The 19811-nt window shown below is 47.3% G+C and overlaps 1 protein-coding gene across 3 annotated transcripts in view; it reads left to right on the top strand.

The window, feature by feature from the left end:
- LOC138569113 (cyclin-dependent kinase-like 4) overlaps nt 1-19811 on the top strand; it is a 1540933-nt gene that overhangs the window by 275602 nt on the left and 1245520 nt on the right. For all 3 annotated transcript variants that reach the window (XM_069646780.1, XM_069646779.1, XM_069646778.1), the window contains one exon: nt 2471-2543. In XM_069646780.1, coding sequence (XP_069502881.1) covers nt 2471-2543 — 73 coding nt within the window. The remainder of the gene's footprint in view (nt 1-2470; nt 2544-19811) is intronic.

Below are 19811 nucleotides of genomic sequence, written 5' to 3'. Positions count from 1 at the left end.
CGTCTAGTTTAGTATGCAGTGTAGTAAAACCATCTCGGATGAACTCCAGCTTCTTCTGTGAGTCGTCCGAGGCCGAGGGGGCCGAGGCGGCAAGTGTCTCCTCAGAGGTGTCGGACGCCGACCTGGACGGTGTTTTAGTGAACATGTTCAGTGAGCTTTGTTTTCTCCCTTGGTCATGGTGAGGCTCGAGGTGGGGATCCGGGAGCTCAGGAGAGTATGGGCGTACAGATGGGGTGGAGTACCCCTGGCGGCTGCTGTAGGATCAGGGGTATCCGGGTGGGAAGCAGTGCAGACCGTCGGGCCGCTTGTCTGGGACCTGCTCATGGATAGGTTAAGCTCCAAGGATTCCCCTGAACATGTATGTGCGTGCCGTAGCAGCAGCAGCCAGTTACCTATCTCTCCGGGGTCGGGGCAGGCCGCGGTATCACCAATGGACTAGACCCTGGAGCGCAGCAGTAGCAGTCGGGTATCAATTAGGGTGAAGCTGGTGAGAGTGGGACTGCTGGTGGCACAGGTCCCCAGGGTCCAGTACTGTGTGAGAGTGGTGTTGGAGGTCAGGACCGGGCTCGCCTGCGGCCAGTTCATGTGCAGCAATTAAGAGGTTTGCGCTGCTCCTGCGCTAGTCACCCCGTCAGACCTCAATAATGCAGGGGGGACCCCCAGACATAGGAATCCATGGGTCCCTGAGAGCCGGGGGGGAGGAGCGATGGGGAGGGGGGAAGGCAGCACCCCCGAGCGCCAATGATGGAAAAGCGCCGGGAGGGGCGTACCCAAACCCGTTCCAACCCCAGGGCGTCCCCACAGGGTCACGGCCTCCTGGAGGGATAAGAATGAGGCGACAGTAGCGCTCACGTGGTGGTTCTCCTGGAGGTCGATGGCAGGATCAATGATAATTCAGTGAGGGGGGAGTCTCCCCCGGGCCCGGGCCGCCGCAGCGTTCAGGCGGCGGTCACCCGACACAGAGCGCCCGGACTACGTTTGTTGGGCAGAGAGTCAGGCTGCCGAGGCCGATGCTCCCCGCGAGCAAAAAAAAAAGGTGGGAGAGCCAAGGCCGGCCCCCCGATACAGGAGCCGGCACTGCAGCCCCGGGGGGAGCAGCCCGCCCCCAACACCCCCCGGACCCCTACCTTGGTGCGGGAGCCGGGCAGGCGAGCAGCGGTCCGGCACGGAGACAGCCACAGCGGGACAGTGCGAGGGGTGCAGGGAGCACCAGATCCAGTCCTTGGGTCGCCCTAGAGCGAAGAGTCCCCAGGTCCAGGTGTTCAGGAGTATTGGGTGCGCTGGCTGGGCCAGGCACTGAGGACCGCCATGTAGTCACGTCAGTAGGCCCCTCCCCCACAAGGCTGTCCGCGTCGGGGAGCCGAGTGGCAGAGCAGAGCCGCACCCGCCGGAGCCGCAGCGCGGGGCTGGCCAGGCGTCCACTGCACCGGTCCATCCGATGGCCACAGGTCTCGAGGGGTCTCACAGTCCAAATCTCAGCGTGTGTGCGGCCCACAGGCTTATGCAGCGACCACAGCAGTTAGAAGTTGTTTCGCTGTATCTGCAAGGATATATTCCAAAGTATGCTCTCTTACAGTCCAGAGCTCTAGACTCAGGCAGCCATCTTGTTTCGGCGCAACAGCGCCCCCCAACAGCAGGATTTATTTAAACTAAGGATGTTGTGGGGCCGGAGCGCCTCAATCAGACGGCCATCTTGCTTGGCTGCTCGACAGCGCCCCCTCGGTTCCTAGTCTTGAACCCCAAATAGATTTTGTCTGCCCAATTCTTTCATAGGGAATACATTGGTCAATGTTTGGGTTGACAAATGCACCCTTATCCACTCTTTAAGTGATTATTCAAATGTTTATCATGCACTACATATGAATATTACATATCCACTGGATATTTCCAGATTCCATTTAAATCTTGTAATAGTTCACAAACTAATTTCATCATTAATCTTGAAGTGGTGCAAAGACCTTTGAATAAATACAAAATCTCATTCAAAAACCTCTACACGTGTTTCACCAATATTTCTAATGGTTCATTGTGCGGATTTCATGGAAATTCCAATTACACTGTTGAAAACAAAAGTTAACTAGTCCATGCCTATGGGCATGTGTGCCCGGTACAAAAATTTAAATAAATACACCTAGGATTTGTGTCAAAATCACAAAATACTATAAAATCTAGCAGTAAGACCCTACTTACCATTATCATACAAATCTGAAACTTAATTCACTTCTGTCAAGTGCCCGGCAAGTGTTTTGCCCATGCCTACACAAAAGCCCAAATTGTTGGCATTGCCAATGCTTGTTAAATACTGTGGGCTGAATTGAAACGAAGATGCTTAAATAAATCTTTAAGCTAGTACCAGTCCCACAGCACATGTCTGTTTAGCGAAGGGCTAGGGAAAATAATTGCTGGCTTTAAAATCGGCTGCCTCAAAAATGTATACATTAATAGATTGTATTTTTTTTTTAAATTGTAGAGTTCCTGAACATATGATTAAAAGTATTGTATGGCAAATACTTCAAGCCGTCAACTTCTGCCACAAGCATAAGGTAAGAAATGTTTCTCCCGTACAAGACAAAAATATATGCATAAGCAATGTCAAGGTAACTTGTTTATTATAGACCTAAAACGGTATTAGTGTCACTGTGATCAGTTTGTACCGTGTAATTCCAAGTCTAATAACTGTCGGCAGCAGTGAGTAAGCTGTGCAATATAAGGAGTGTGTCTACAGAAATAAGCTTTGTGTGTTGTACTAACAGCCTCATTGTTGTAATATGCATTGCACACATTTCAACTACACTACCACTGCAGAAAAGAGTAGTCTGTTCAGAGAAATTGTGGTGTCTGCAGTAATGTGCACTATAAGCATGAGAATGTCAGAGCCCCTGTAGTATGTACTGTGTGTGTAAAGTTTAATTGCAGGGCCACTGTAGTAGCAGTTTCTGTAGTGTAGCTAGTGTTGCTGTATGTATGAGTAATGTGTGTGGTAGGGGCACATCTAGATTTTTATTTTCGTGCATTTAAAGAATGCACAACAGTCCTCTCTGAAAACATTATAACACGTCACTCACTCCTCAAAAGAACATGTCAAAGGCATGCAGGTAAAAGGCGCGTGTGTGTGTCTCAAAAGAATCAGTTAATCCCTTATCCTGGCACTCATGACTCCATTACTACCATGTCAATACAAAAAGCCAAAAAATTGTTGGCGTTTCGACCAAAGTTCTGTTGCATTTTTAATGAGTAAAGAATTCAACAGCCTACACGTCACGAGGCTTTCCCCTGCAAGAAGCATCCCCAACACGAAGCGCTGCTTTATTCGCCAGCTTTAAATGCTAAATAGCGCATTATCAGCCTAAGCACTTGTGATGCCTTCAGTGTTGCTTGGCCTTGCGGGTGATCTATGTTTATGATCCCTGATGTCTGCAACTGCAATAGCATTTTCGGAGGTAAAAACCCTTCTAAAATGGCCGCCGTGTTTTTACCATCAAGTCCGCCTCCCCCGGAGACCAGCACCAACGCCTGATTGGCCAGTGGAGCCTCTTAACCTATCAGGAGGCACCGGCAGGCGTGAGCCGGCCTCCAAGGAAGGCAAACAAGAAAGGCTCCTGACCCGAGCCTGACCACAGCCGTACACGCCGTCTGCCAGTTACTATGCCCTAAACCTGCCAACATGCACTAATGGATCCTGCATCTGCTAACAGCGCTCACGCCACTAAGGTAAACCCTAAAGGCATAAATCTAACATTTATCTGAGCTCCTACGGTGTCCTGCATGAGTCGCATGCTTGTCTAAGCACCCCCGCTCGAGTCTGATTTCACAATTTTGGTAGTACACCACCACCCGTGGGCAGGCGAACCGCATCTCTGCTATCGTGACATTTCAATTTGAACTGCTCTTCCAATGTATTACGTGTTGTGCCCCTTGGTCATGCTCAGACACCCATTTGACCTATGCTGTGCCCTAGGATCACTTCTTGACTTATGTTGTGCCTTGTTTTGTGCCCTATGGTCGCCAGTAGACCACATTTAACCTATGCTGAGCCCTGTGTTGTACCCTATGGTAGCCATTAGACCACATTCTCCTGCCACTGGAACTGGAAGAATGCTATACCTAGCATTAGTCCTCTGCATCATGGCTATAGTCACACAGGTTGTCCCTAGCAATCAAGATCACATCGATCAGTCACCAACACCTACCTCACACTTTTGCCAACACACTACTAACGCTATGCAACCCAATCTCTCCACATTCTGCAAGGCCCAAGAAACAATACTCTATGCCTCCCTACCTTGTACCATATCCAATAGAAACAACAGACTCCGCGCAAGACTAGCCAAACTACACGAACCACTGAGAAGAGCCCTTCCGGCCTCCAATCTCAAAACCAACTACAAACCTAACCCACGTTTGCCCAGCCAACCTAAATGGCCTACTCAAACATCTACCTTGAAGGTGAACACCCTCCAGTTTAATAACCTCCAACCTAAAGCTTGCCCCACTGTAGACAAACCCATCCAAGCTAACAAAACTCCTGAAGCCCCCCCTCTCAAGGGCGCTAACAAAACTCCTGAAGCCCCCCCTCTCAAGGGAGCGCTCCTTAATGCTAGATCACTAGTCGCTCACGCTACGGATATTGCCGATTTAATTACGGAAGGGAACCTGGATTATCTTGCAATTATGGAAACTTGGCTCCATAATGCAGCAGGACCTGCCCTCATGCTAGCTGTCCCTGATGGCTACACCATAATCAGACAAGACCGTGATAGTGCACGAGGTGGCGGCATTGCTATTATTTCTAAAACGGGTCTTGGTCTCAGACTAGCCCCTACCCAGCCTCTACAATCATGTGAAACCCTCACTGCCAAAATTCAGATAAACAATTCGCAATCCATTACCATACACCTTATATACAGACCACCCAGCCCTCTTGGTACCTTTGAGGAAGACTTGCATAATATAATTATGAACAACCTGAAACCTACCACGCAACTACTTATATTAGGTGACTTTAACTTAGGATTTAACGACCAAACGGACAAAAATGCCACCGAAATAGCTAACACGATCAAAGCACTAGGCCTTACCCAAAAAGTCACCACACCCACCCACCTTAAAGGGAAAATGTTGGACTGGGTAGCGGACCTTAACTGCTCTGCCACTATCACTTCCATCCTGCCTTTAGCATGGACAGACCATTCTCTGATCTCTTTTCACTTATCTACTATCAGACCCACTCCTCTGGCTCGACCACCACCATGCCCAACCAGAAGTAATAAAAGTATTACGGTAGAAAAAATTATCCCCGCCATACTGCCTACTCTCAACGCACTGCCTGATAATCTCGACTCCAGCAGCCTAGTTCAGGAATTCAACAATATCATGCTCACCACATTGGATAAAATTGCTCCTATCAAACTCAGACCGAGCAAACCCATAGCCCACCTAAACAAATGGTTCACCCCTCAACTCAAAGACCTTCGCATCTTAAAGAACAAAAGTGAAACAAATTGGAGACTATGCCCCTCTAGTGAGAATAAAGCTAAATTAACTGCACTTTCCTCACACTACAAAAAGGAAATCTGCCAAGCAAAACGCGACTCCCATGACGAACGTATTGCTAACTCAAACTCAAGCATGAAAGAACTCTTCTGCATACTCAAAGAACTAGAGTCCCCTATTGCTATCCCGGACGTCTGCACCACCAAGGACAAATCCTGGTGTACAGATGTACAACAAGCCTTAGCGCATATAATTGACACACTTCAGAATAAAATTCAACAAAAAAAAAAGTCTCTAAATTTACTGCATTCGCCTAACACTCCCCTGCCCAACGAGCCACCACCGGCACATAATACCACATTCCACTTCTCTAAAATGTCCATCCTAGAGGTAGAAAAAATTATCCTATCTTTGAAGCCCTCAAACTGCAAAGGAGATATCTGCCCTGCACAGCTAATAAAAGATGCTGCTAGAGAACTCTCCCCATTTATAACCAAACTGATAAATGCCTCATTTGCCACAGGTACTATACCTGCCAACCTCAAGCAATCCTGGGTGCTACCACTCCTCAAGAAACAGACACTTGATCCCCTCATTCCTACAAACTACCGGCCTATTACCATGGTCCCATTTTTGTTAAAAATATTGGATAAGGCCGCCTACACTCAAATTCAGAAGCATTTAGAATTGCACAAACTCCTGGGCAACAGACAATCTGGCTTCCGTCCACTGCACGGAACTGAGACTGCCCTAATCGACCTGAAGTCCCAAATAGACGAGTTGAGAGACAAAGGAAGGACAGTACTCCTGCTCCTACTCGACCTCTCTGCTGCATTCGACCTGGTCAACCACAAGTTCTTATGTCGGCACCTTGAATCTGCAGCTCACTTCTCCACGGACGCTATCAAGTGGATCGAGTCCTTCCTGAGTGAGAGGACCATGAGAGTCACCTCCCCCTCAGCATCGGCCGATCCTACACCCATCCTATTTGGTGTTCCCCAAGGATCCTGCGTCTCGCCTACCCTCTACAACATCTTCACTAAGCCACTGTTCGACGATCTGGACCAGCTGGGTATCACCTACACTAACTATGCAGATGATACCCAGATTCTCCTACCACTTTCTGGGAATTACGGTACAGACATGGGCCTAGTGAACAAGGTTTACCTTATCACTCAAGCATGGATGGCCACTCACGGTCTATGTTTGAACGATGATGAGACAGAACTAATAATATTGGGTTCACAGGCCAATATTAAAAAATTAGGTCAAGAATATTCATCCTTCAATATTGACGGCAATACTATTAGAGTCTCCAGGGAAGTAAAAACCCTGGGATTTTACTTGGATTCCACACTTTCCTTTGACAAGCAGGTCAAATCCCTTACCTCGGCTACGGCTTACACATGCGAACTTCTTAAAGCTGGTAAACCGTTCCTCTCTAACAATAGTTGTCTGATCCTGGCTAGAGCTCTTATACTCTCTAGAATCGACTATTGCAATGCCCTCTACATTGGGGCTAACAAATCTACTATTCAAAAGCTCCAAACGCTACAGAATAACGCCTTAAGAGCAGCCCTTGGCATAAACAAGAAAACCCACGTTTCTGCCTTGAGACGTCAACACAAATGGCTCTCCACATCCAATAAAATACTTCTAAAAACACTCTCTTTGACACACAAAGCCTTGAACAATACGGCCCCTAGTTACCTCATAGACAAACTTCAGAGAAGAACTTCTCTCAGACCAACTAGAAGTGGGAACACCAATTGCCTAAATATCCCCAAATACAAACTCGCTACCATCGGGGGCAATGGCTTCACTGTTAAGGCAGCCAAAAGCTGGAATTCACTGCCCCACGAGTTGACAGCTGACCAACCATATCCACTCTTCAGGAAAAACCTAATAAAACACATCACTGCCACCAATCCTTAGACTCCCATCACCCTCTCCCCTGAGGACACTATCCTGCAATCAAGATAACAGTATATCTTGCTATATTCGTTCTTTATGTAAATATTGTTGCCTGTGTATATGTAACCATATAAGCTTTATATCCTTGGTGCATGTACCTTTGCTTCAGCCCTATTGTTCATATTGTATATATCCTGTAGTCATGCAAAAATTGTTCATCTAGCTATATGTAAATTCTGTAACCTGTGTATACGTAACTATGTAAGCCTTGCATTTCCTTGTCGTTGCGCCCTTTTACTCACGAGTCTGGTGCGCTTAACAAATGAATAAACAAACAAACGTGTTTTGACCATTCAGGTCAACATCAGGGCTATCACAATATATGAAAGAAATGCAGCCACCAATAACACAACCCAATAAATATTAAAAACAAAGGGGGGTCTGGGAGTCTCTCTACCAGCACGAACACAGTCCATTGGGCACAGATAGGGAACGACTTATGCGGCAGACTGAAGCTCTAATTATCTGATGATATAGGACTGTTCCTTTTGGTTTGAATACAGAGCATGAGATGAGCGTTTATTTTTTATTTCGAAAAGGGACGTTGACTGGGCATTCCTGTAAAACTAGACATGTTTGTTAGTATAAACCTTTTTTTAACAGAAAATATGGACGACACCTACCTGTCCCTATAACTAAGAGGGGTTTTCCTGCCTCAAACAAAACTAAGGATGATGTCAGAACATCCGTCAAAAGTGGTCCTCTGTCCCAAACCTATTTCTGTCCCTTACACTTCAAACCAAAAACTAACTCCAGAAGGGTTGCTCAATCACAAACGATGGGGGAATATCCCCCTTCCCCTGGCAGTCACTAGGCCTTTCTATATAGTTCCACACAGATTGGGGTGAGGTCTCCCTTCCTCAGGCCTTCCCATACAACACTTCATAGCTCAACCAAGATGGGAAAAATGTCCATCTTTCCCAAGCCTCTTCTAGGCTCTCATTCAACAGTCACAATGATATCTGGATTTTTGCCAGAGGATATATTTGTTCTCCTCTGGTCTTCTCGCAACTTCTGACAAAGGATATTTCTCCCCCCCCCCCCCCCCCCGGTCTTCTCTTGACTTTTACTAAAGAATGTTTCTCGTTTCTTTTGGTCTTCTTCTGACCTTTGCCAAAAGATCTCTCCCCCCCCCCACCCCCCTTGGTCTTCCCTTCTGGTTATGTGGGTCCCAGACCCCTTTATCAGGTTTACAATGTCTCTTTCGAATGGATTGTGTCCTTACACGTATTCCTCATCTTTGATATACTTCGATATCCTGCTTGCAGTTAGGAAACTTTTTTCCCAGCAGAAGGCGCCGTCAACCTTGTGTCCTTCGAGGGCCTCCATCCTCCTCAAGTGTGACATTGTATGCTGGGATAAGAGGTACGCACTACGCACGTTGCCTCAGTTCTGTTTTTCTGCGGACAGCTAGAAACTGTTCTTTGCCGCTGTGTGGTAAAAAAACTTTGCAGTAAGAGTTTCACTAAGAATAATGTCGACTCATACCCCGAAAACGGCTTTGAGAGATGTGCAGAGTATTCTGCGAAAATGGCGATAACAGATCCGCATCGGGTATGTCTCTGGTGCCTGGGTGCGGGCTGTTATGCTCCACAGGGACAGTAGCCTGCCACTATGCAAATCACGCACCCCTCAGTTCCCTTCTCGCCGTCAGTGGCGGTTGCCATGGCGTTTACTCCACTGCTCAGAGCCAACACAATGTATGTCTCCCTCTCTGCTCTCATGTCGGGCTGCGTCTCGTGTTGCCATGGAGACCCGGCGTGCGGCGGTACGCCAGTGCGTCACAGGCTGGCTCTGCAGTGTTTAAGTTTCTGCAGTTCCACAGTGCTGGTGCTTCTGATTGAAGTGAGTCCTCTGCATTCTGGTTTCCGTGCCTTCTGTAGTGCTCCTCCTGACCCTATTTTGGTTATTGACTTCTCATTTGGATTCCGGCTTGATACTTTCATTATGTGACTTCTGGCTCCTGAACCCTTTGCATGTCTCTCGGATTGCTTCATGGAGAACCCTTTGCTTTGTTTACACGATTTCTTCTTTGACTTCCTGTCTGCCTGCTCTTCGTTTGTGGATCTGTGGTGAAGTTGGACCCTGCATTTTGGATAATAGCATTGCACTGGACTTTGGACGTTATGCTGCTTATGGTGCACTTTCTGCTGTTAGAGCGTCCTCGTTTCCGCCCATGGGTAGGTTCCTCTAATCTTACTAACTGCCCTTCCCTTTTTACACCTAGGGCTTCTCCTTGCTACTTCACCTCTTTTCCACACCATCTTCGAATTGGGATTATTACATCAGGAATATCAGGTAGGCTCATGACCACAGACTAGATGGCGTATTCTGTGTCCTTTTGTTTTCTACCATCTCCTTTATTCTGCAGTTCACAGAACAAAACAGAGCCTTTTTTTATTTTTTTATTATTTTAAACAACACATCAAACTTAACCAACATATAGGGCATTTCCATTAATGCGCATCTTGTCTTACAATCACATGTTACGCTTTACAGTCCTCCCCCCTCCAACCCCCTTAACTCAAGCTCCTACTTCAATGCCTCAAGGTTCGTCGCTTAGGGTTTATCTCCTTTATTGTTTTCAGGCGTATCGTCTTTACAGGATTCGACCTCGGGAAGTCCCGACATAGCGGTTACCATTTGCCTCCATGCTACCAGAGGTCCTGTTTCCTCCTCCCCTCCCCTAAAAACGGAGCCTTTTTACCACCAGACGACTCCTTTAGAGATATTCAGCCCATTGCCAAGTGTTCCACAGGTCAGAGTTGTTCTGGTTTACGTGTATATTGACTAAAATTGGAATGTTACCATTAAAACTAACTTTACAGCCTAATGTTTATACCTGCTGGTATTTTTTGCTCTGTCATGTGAATCACAATCCCCCTGTATTGGTCAACAGGAGGGATTGCGCTTCATAGGAAAGGTTGCCCTCTTAGAGGAGACCACTCTTTAGGGGTTGTTTCAGAACGGAAAACAGACAGGCTGCTGGGATATCTGTGAGGTACTGACACGGGCCACATCATCCAGGATTGTGGCTCATGGCAGTCTATGACTGGAAAAGCTATAAAAGTAGAGGAAAGGAAAACTTGCCTTGGGCAAACCCTTGCCGAAATCATTTTTGGTGAACTCACAAAAAGATCGGCCGTGGATAAAACTTCGAGAGAAAGGTCTCTCGAGAGAAAGGTCTCTGCATTGGGCCAAGAAGAACAGTAAACATGCTAATCGTTTGAGATCTTAATCATCTTCTTCTTTTCTTTCTCCTTTTTCTCCTTCTCCTCATTCTCCTCCTTCTCCCTTTTCTCCTCCTTCGCCTTCTTCGTCTCCTTCTCCTCCTCCTACTTCTTCTCTTTTCTCCTTGTTCTCCTTTTTCTCCTTCTTTCCAGATCGTCCTTGTCATATTCCTCGCCCGATAGGAAATGGGTAAGATTTCCAAAAAAGTTCTGTCTGCAAATGTTAAGATGCTTGAGAAGGTGGCGGTATCAGCCCTTTCTACGAAGTCGAAACAGACTCACAACCCCATCGCGCCATTGGCCGGTAGGGAGTCGGAAAAGAATGTTGACTGCAGGCGCAAGAGCTTGGACAGCAGGTCGCTGAAGGCCTTGAAAGACTCTAAGGCCTCTAAGGTCTCGAAAGATTGAAGAGATTTGGGCGATTCAAAGGATTCAAAATCCTTGAAGGCACATCGTGCGGCTCTCATGGCCTTGACGGGAAATGTCTCCTCCTATCCAATCAACATCGTGAGGAGTCGAAACAATAACCGCCTTTTCTGGAAAAATCTATGGTATGCAAACCTCTGGAAAGAAGAGACTTTTAAAGTCCATGACCTCTATTTATAAGACGGATGTGGAGGAGGAAAGTTCAAATTATGGTTTTGGACTGCAGCATGGTACTCCTGGTGTTCCAAAGGAGTTGATATCCCAAGAATCTCGAATGAAAGATTTGATGGACACCTTAAATAATGCCAGCGGTCTGGATACTTCTCCAGAAGTTGATCTTGGCACCCTAGACAGCTCAGGGCATGCTGATTCTTCATATAGATCAGTAACGGCAAAGATGATGGATTATCACGGCTGGGGTACTTCGACTGTGGAGTATGAAAAGGATGATCTTACAGATATTTTGGATAAGGGGCCACCTAAAAACCCAATCCTTCTTTTTCATAGTGCTGTCAAGAACAAAGCCTTGGAAACTGTCTGCAGAGCCTTGTTGTACAAGCAGCGGCCTATCCCTTGATTTCTCCGGATAGGGAAGACATAAGGCTAGACGCTATTGGAAAGAAAGTCTTCTCTGCAGGAAGTATGGTGCAGAAGGCAGCCAATACAACCTGTGCATTGGCAAAGTTTACCTTCACTCTGTGGGAGGTAATTGCTATGGCATCTGAAACACATCCCAGAGGGTGAAGAAAAGAGATGGTTTCATGAGACTGGTTCAGGACTGGAAGGACGCTATGTGTCAATCTTTGCAGTCAAGTTAGGCACTACACACTGTATTAGCCGATCTATGGCTGCAGGAACTGTACTTGTCATGATGCCTGCCCCCGGAAGACCAGACCAGGCCCAGCAGCCCCGGAAGCAGGCATCATGCCACTTGGAAAATGCCCAAAAGCCCCAGTTAGGGGCTGTTTGGGTACAGTCCTGGCGCCTATGGCGCCAGGCTCATTATTGATAACTTTCCTGAAGCAGACCATGCTGCATACTCACCTGAGGCAGACCATGCTGCATGAAGACTAAGCCAAATGAGGCTTAGGAGGGACTATTTTACTGAAGGGACTATTTTGTTACTTGGGTGGGGCTGTGGAAGAATACTAACCTGGATCTTCTTCCAAGGCTATTTAAACCACGCCCGGACAGCCACACGTGCTTCGCGTTATTCTGCTTGCTGCAGCGTAACGCTCACCGTGTTTTCAGCCGCTCCAGTCTTCAGCCACGCCCGCTTCAGTCCTGGGACTCCTGAAACAAAAAGACAAAAAGGATAAAGGTTAGAACAGGAGTTTTAACTTAAATCCCTACCTGAATCCTGATCCATTTCGCCAAGGAACTGAAAGACAGAAGTCTTTGAAGTATTGCTTCGCATTTCTACGGCGCCGCGCTGAACTCACCTGCTTGGCGGTACTTCAGCATTCCATCACGCTCTCTCCATCTCGCGGCCGCCCTCCGACACCTATGGAGACAAAGACAGCAAGGTGAGCAAGGGGACTCTCTAAGGCCATACAAGCTACCCCAAGGACTTACCTGATTTACCACGGGAGGTACTCACCTCATTTCGGGTCGGCACAGTCAACTCTGCTTCATCGCAGTACCCCGGCCCCTAAGGGGAGAAAGCAAGGACAATACCAGTTACCCTCCCACAAAACTTACCTGATTTACCACGGGGGTCTCACCTCATCTCGGGTCGGCACAGTCAACTTTGCTTCATCGCCGTACCCCAGCCCCTAAGGGGAAAAACACAATAGACTTACCTGAATCTTACCGAGTGCCATTTGGAAATCTTCGAGTGGATTAATCGGCAACCTGCAAGGAATCGGACAGAGTGAAGAGCAGACATTTGAACTCTTATGAACAATTGGACTTTAGAGTCAATACTGGAACTCACCAATTCCTCTACGCCAGTGAAGTAACTGGTCATCAACACGCCCCTGCGGTCGACGCAGGATGGAGAGCTCATCCTTCCAAACCATCAGGTGAGACTAAGGAGGGGACATCAAGAGTGATCAGTGGGAAGACAGCGGGAGTGGGGAAGGTGGGTTGTCACTCAATTCCACGGGTGGTTAATTCCTCTTCTTCTTTGCAGAAGAATATTCTTGCGAGCCAGACAAACTAGGCTGAGCGGGCCAGTCCAGTCAGTCATCTCTGCGCTACACGTCACGCTGGTGGAAATAACAGCGGCCCAGTTCCGGTCGACGCCCCCGTGGGAACCAGGTGAGCGTAACAGTACTCATGTGATTCGCTTGGCTGAGAAAATCAGGATTTGCTCCTGATGTAAAATCTAGGCTGTTAGATATGTCTTTTGAGATCATGTTTGTTTGGTTCTAAGGCAGATGAAAGTCTTGAGACATTGCAAACATCTAAGGCTGCAGCAAAATCTCAGAGTCTGGCAATTAGACAACCTCAGCAAGGTTGGACAGCTCTGTCTTCCAACTAAAGGATGCAAAAACCGTTCTTTTCGCTACTATTCCTCTGTGTGAATAACAAGAAGACCGTTTTCACAGCGGGGACAGAGAAGGCAATCGCTGGGCGGTCGAGGATGCAACCGAAGATTAGCTGCCACAGCAGCTGCTTCCTTGCCTTCCGCTCCAACCGGTGCCCCATAACCGCTTTAAAGGCATAAAGCATCTGTCTACAGTAGGAGGCAGAACAACCCAGCATCTGAAGAAATGGCAAAGTATTACGACAGATGCTTGGGCTCTCCAAACTATCGCCCAAGATTACTGCCTTCTCTTTCTAAAAAAAATCCTAACTGTCCCCCGTGAAGCCAGTCCTTGAAAGTACCAGATCCACTCCTTCTACATGAAGTTTAGACACTGTTGGACAAAGGTGCAATTGAACAGGTACCTGTAGCGGAAAGGAATCAAGGCTGGTACTCTCCTTATTTTCTGATCCCCAAAAAGGACAAAGGTGTGCGATCCATCTTGGATTTGAGATGCTTGAACAAGTTCCTCAGGAAGGACAAGTTCAAGATGGTCACTCTTTCGCAGATCCTCCAGGCCCTTCAGCTCCAGTATTGGATGGTGTAATTGGATCTTCAGGATGCTTATTTACATCTTTTTCTGGATGATAGGAGCACTCACAAATTTGCTGCAAGGTTACTTGTATTTATATATAAAAGTTAGTGGCGTGCAAGGGAGATTAACCAGCCCTGACACTAGGTGGTGTTGAACATGTAAAACAACAGATGTCTACAGATTTGTGGAACTCTCCTGTCCCTTGTAAACCCGGTGTGTGTGTTGATTAACTACAAAAAGATTTGTATACCAACATTTTTGTATACAATTCTTTTTGTAGTTAATCAACACACACCGGGTGTGCGAGGGACGGGAGAGTTCCACAAATCTGTGGACATCTGTTGTTTTACATGCTTATTTTCATCTGCCAATCCATCTTAATCACAGGAAATACCTGAGATTCGTTGTTGGCAGTTCTCATTATCAGTTTCGAGTACTACCATTTGGGCTGACCTGCGCCCCAAGGGTCTTCACCAATTTGGCGGTGGTGGCATCGAATCGACGGAGGGGGGGGGATTCACATCTACCCCTATCTGGGCGATAGGCTGATCAGAGCTTGTTCACCCAGACAAGCTCTGGAACATCTGGATTGTAACTGTCACTATCTCCACAAACTTGGCTTCGCCCTCAACTTCAAGAAGTCCCACATGACACCTTCCCAGAAGCTGCAATTCATTGGAGCGATCCTGGACCCTTCTTCGGAGAAAGCTTTGCCACTCGAAGTAAGGGGTATCCACATTTCGCGGATGGTAAGCAAATTTAAAATTGCCCGAACTCTTCTGGCCTTTGTTTTTCTGAGGTTGCTTGGCCTCATGGTAACCTGCATTTTTCTGGCGCCAGAGGCTCGACTGAGAATTAGGTCTCTTCAGTGGGCTCTCAGGACTCAGTGGTCACAGTCCTCCGACAGAATGACAGATCTGGTACAGATCCTGAACATGGTCAATCAGGATCTCCTGTTATGGGCCGTCAAGGAGACGGCAACCATGGGCGGAGATTACAGTGGTTACAGACGCCTCCCCCAGAGGTTGGGGAGCTCACACAAACGGATGGATGATCAGCGGATGCTGGGCTTTGTTGAAGTCCAAACTACATATGAACCTTTTGGAGCAGAGGCCCTCTGTACGGGGGAACAATGTCCTAATAATGACGGACAACACAGTGGCCATACATTACCTCAACAAGAAAGAAGGTGTAGGGTTGCTGCAGCTGTGCAAAGAAGCAATGCAGCTATGGTTTTGTGCACTGCAGGAAGGAATCTCTCTATCAGCAGTTCATCTGGCCGTAGAGGAAAATTCAGCAGTGGACGCTCTAAGCAGGCAGAGCACAGTCTTACACGAGTGGCAATTAGCTCAGAAAGTCATTCAAGAGATCTTCGCCCTTTGGGGAACCCCTCAAGTGGATCTGTTTGCGTCCAATGTCAACCGGAAGGGCACCGTTCTGGTCAAGGGAATTTCCTCAGAGAGGAGCTCTAAGGGACAGGTTCGTAGTGGACTGGAAGTTTCCGCCTCTATACGTGTTTCTGCCCATCCCTGTCATTCCTCACGTTCTCGGAAGGCTGAGGAAGTTTCAGAAATCCATGATTCCGATTTCCCCGGATTGGGCCAGGAGGACATGGTATCGGAAAACATCTAGAAATGGCCATCTGTCCTCCAATTCGTCTTTCACAAAGGGAGGATCTCCTTTCGAAAGAGAAAGGTCACATTCTTCATCCAGAGATCAGTACCTTCAACCTTCATGCATGGTTTCTGAGAGGTTGAGGTACAGAGATTGGGACCTTCTGGAAGATGTCTTGGACGTGTTGCTTTCGGCCAGAAGGCCAGCAACTAAATCTCTATACCGTTAAGTTGGAACAAATTCTGCAGCTGATGTAGAGATAAGGGAATGGACCCATTTTCTTGTGACCCTCCATCGGTTTTGTCTTTTCTTCTACACCTAACCCATCAGGGACTACAGGGTAATTCGACCACGGGTTATCTGGTGTTGCTGTCTATTTGCATGCGCTCTCCAGAACAATGATCCTATTTTAAATTTCTGATTGTCATACAGTTCTTAAACGGATTGACCAATATTTTCCTGCTGGTACCATTCATTGTTCCTGTCTGGGATCTCAACCTGTTTTTAAGCTTTCTGATGGGTTCCCCATTCGAACCATTACATTCTTGTCCGCTTAGGATGTTGTCATTAAAGACCGTATTCTTAACAGCCATTACCTATGCTCGCAGAGGGAGCAAGCTTCAGGCCTTATTTTCCAAACCACCATTTACTGTCTTCCACAAAGACGAGGTAGTTTTGAGGGTTTGTCCTTCTTTTGGACATAAAATAGTTTCCGAATTTCATTAAACACAGACAATTGTTTTACCAGCTTTCTAGCTTCCTCCTCGTCCATCTAGGGAGGAGGAGAGGTTACACCGACTTGACCCTAGAAGAGCCCTAAGTTTCTATATTAACAGGGTCTCTAAAATAAGACTGGACAAACACATTTTTGTTGGTTATGCAGGCCGCAGAATGGAACAAGCGGTTACAAAAGAAACACTCATGGATCATACTATGTATTTCTGAACGTTAAAACCTGTCTGGAAAAGAGATTCCCGAGGGTGTAAGGGCTCACTCAACTAGAAGTGTAACCGCTTCTTCAGCCCTCCAGAGATGGGTACCACTGCAAGACATCTGCAATGCTGCTACTGGGTCTTCCTTGCCCACATTTGCAAAGCACAACTGTTTAGATTGCCTTTCAGGCTAGGAATCCACATTTGGAAAAGCTGTGTTACACCGCTTGAATTAAAATTAAAACTTCTTTCCCACCTCCGACAAAGCACTGCTATGGGAGAATATAAAAGATGAGGAATACGTGGAGGACACAATCCATTCAAAGAACAAATTACTTACCCCTGGTAATGTTCTTTCGATTGGATGTTCCTCCCACGTATTCATCGCCCCTCCCATCCATCCCCTCTGCCAAGAAGGAGTTTCCGTGATTTACACTTTCCTCTCCATTAACGTTCAAATACCTCTCATCTTCGAGAGGAAAAACATGAACGGGGGCAACGGGCGCGGTGTATGCCTTTTATACCAGCATGCAACGTCACACTCTAGGAGGACGGATGCCCTTGAAAGACACAAGGTTGATGGTGACGCACAGCGCCCTCTGCTGGGGAAAAATGTTTCTGAGCTGCCTGATATCAAAGTATATAAAAGCTGAGGAATATGTGGGAGAAACAACCAATCGAAAGAACATTATCAGGGGTAAGTTATTTGTTCTTCTCAGGCCCAGTTCACTATCCTGCCAGGCAATATCTTACATGTACAATTCTTCAAACATCTTAACCTTTGGGTCCCAGACCCCCTCTTCAGGTTTAAAATGTCTCTTCCTCAGGCCCGGTTCACTATCCTGCCAGGCACGATCTTGTATGTATAACTCTTCAAACCTCTCAACATTCGGGTCCCAGACCCTTATCTCTTCTGGTTTCTTTGGGGTGCTCTCTCACCCAGTATGTTTTGTTTCTCTGTTTTGTCCCACTGGGACAGGAAAGATGGTTCTGCACTTCCTACTGACCACAGCCTCATATTGGCCCACATTTTGGTGTATTACAAACACCCTTGTTTGGTTTACAAATATGTTGCACCGTAAAAAAATGTAAAACTAAGACAAATAATTATCAACTGTTTAAATAGTATGGTGTGAATATCTAGGTCATAATAGCTTGTGGCTGCTAGTGATTTGGGTACAGCTAATGAATGAGTTTTTATACATTTGAATTAGATGCATTGTTTAGAACATTTAACATGAGATCCCACTGGCCTCAGGCTCATGGTGAGGATAAACAATAAATGGTGACAAAATATACAATGGCTGTCAATTTAAAAACATTATGATATGATATGGCATTTCTAACGCTCCTATACACAAGTGATAGATTTGAGATACACATCTTGTAGTAGTTTGAAGGAATGGAAATTGTGATATGTTAAATTTTGTCTGATTTTTTAATCCCTACTACGTGACCCCTCATCCGAATGATCACTGGCATGTTCATGTCTTTTTTTTTTTTATTAACATGTTTATTTTAAACCGGTTGCAGAGACATACATTACAGGCATATCTGAGAAAAACAAAAGACCCCAGTTCCAGTTCGGTGAGACTGATGTCTACGTTAGGGGCTTATTGTGCATGCACTCCTGTGGCCTTCAGTGCTCCGCTGGTTGTCCTGCCATACAGCGCTGTCGGGGTCCGCTGGGCCTCCCCTGTGGTAGCCTTAGATGCGTGTGCACTACTTGTCAGTTTGCTTTTTCAGGCTCCGTGCTTGCTCCCAATTACGCGGCCTGACCATGTATTTGCGGCCGGCCTCCTCCAGGCGGGGCCGCATATGCGTATGGTTGCAGGCACCGCAAGTTAATAATAATAATAATAATAATAATAATTTAGCATTTATATAGCGCTACGAACCCTCAGGTATCTGAGCGCTGCTTATTATTACCCACGGTGTGTGGTGCTCATTTATCGACCTCGGAAGGATGAAAGGCTGAGTTTGGCCCCGCCGGGATTCGAACCTGCGTCAGCAGGCTCTGCACAGATGTCAAAGCGAGCGCTCTACTCGCTGTGCCACTTGACCGGCTGTGCCAGTTGTGCCTGCCTTGCAACCCACCTTGGATACCTTAGGCGTGTATCCTCAGTCCGGTTGCGGTGCTTAGATGGGGCGTGCGCCTCTTCGGTCCGCCACTGCCTTGCCTCACTCTCCGGCGCTGTACCCACCGTGGCTCTTCCTCTGCTGGGGTGTTTCGGTCCACTCATTCTCTTGCCCCACAGGTGTCCCGATGTTCTTATTTGCGGGACTCCCTGGTGCTCAACACATGTCCGCCTCCCCCTCAAGCTGCTCCACTGCCTGCCACATTGTTGCGAGTTATTGTGCGGTGCAAGCGCTGGGGCCGTGATCACTTAGTGGGGTCCCACCTCGCAGCGTGTCTGATCTCGCGCAGCCTCTCTGGCTTCGGTGAGCAGCTGTGTCCTGCTGCAGGCTAGCCTCGGGGGCGATCCGGTTGGGGGGTCTCTCCCACTGTGTATCGTATGCGGCTCCGCTCTTTCACCCCTCACATCTAGCTTGTCGGCGCCCCATGCAAGTGGTGCAGAAGTTTGTGTGCGCTGCACCTCGCAGCTGTATGTATCCTCCGTAGTCCAGTCACTGTCCTCGCACAGTCGGCTGGTTCCTTTGTCTGTGCCTCCCGTCCGCCATTTTGTGTCGCTGCACCTGGATGTGCGACCTCGGCAATGTTCACAACGCCGTCCCCATTCGTCTTGCAGGCTCCAGGATTTCTGTGGGCATGTGCACCGCACTCATAAGCGGGCACATGAATTTTCAGAGCTTATGTGCATCCATGTATGCACTTTTAGCGAGGATCAAATTCAGGATGACGGGAGCCATTCCAGAACGCGACTCCTCACATGGCTCTCGTAGCCACGCCCCTCTTAACGTTAGTTGACGCAGAACCCGGAATATTAACACACACATCCTCTCACAGCACAGCGCATCCCAAATCGGAATATAAAACACTATTTTTAAAGGAAACACCAATACTCTGCAATTTCTATTGTGCTTTTATTTCACAATAAACGCTCAGAGAACATCCG

Source organism: Ambystoma mexicanum, chromosome 2q, assembly GCF_040938575.1.
Source record: "Ambystoma mexicanum isolate Mex_15411 chromosome 2q, UKY_AmexF1_1, whole genome shotgun sequence".
NCBI classification, from domain to species: domain Eukaryota; kingdom Metazoa; phylum Chordata; class Amphibia; order Caudata; family Ambystomatidae; genus Ambystoma; species Ambystoma mexicanum.
This window is presented reverse-complemented; position numbering and strand designations above follow the sequence as displayed.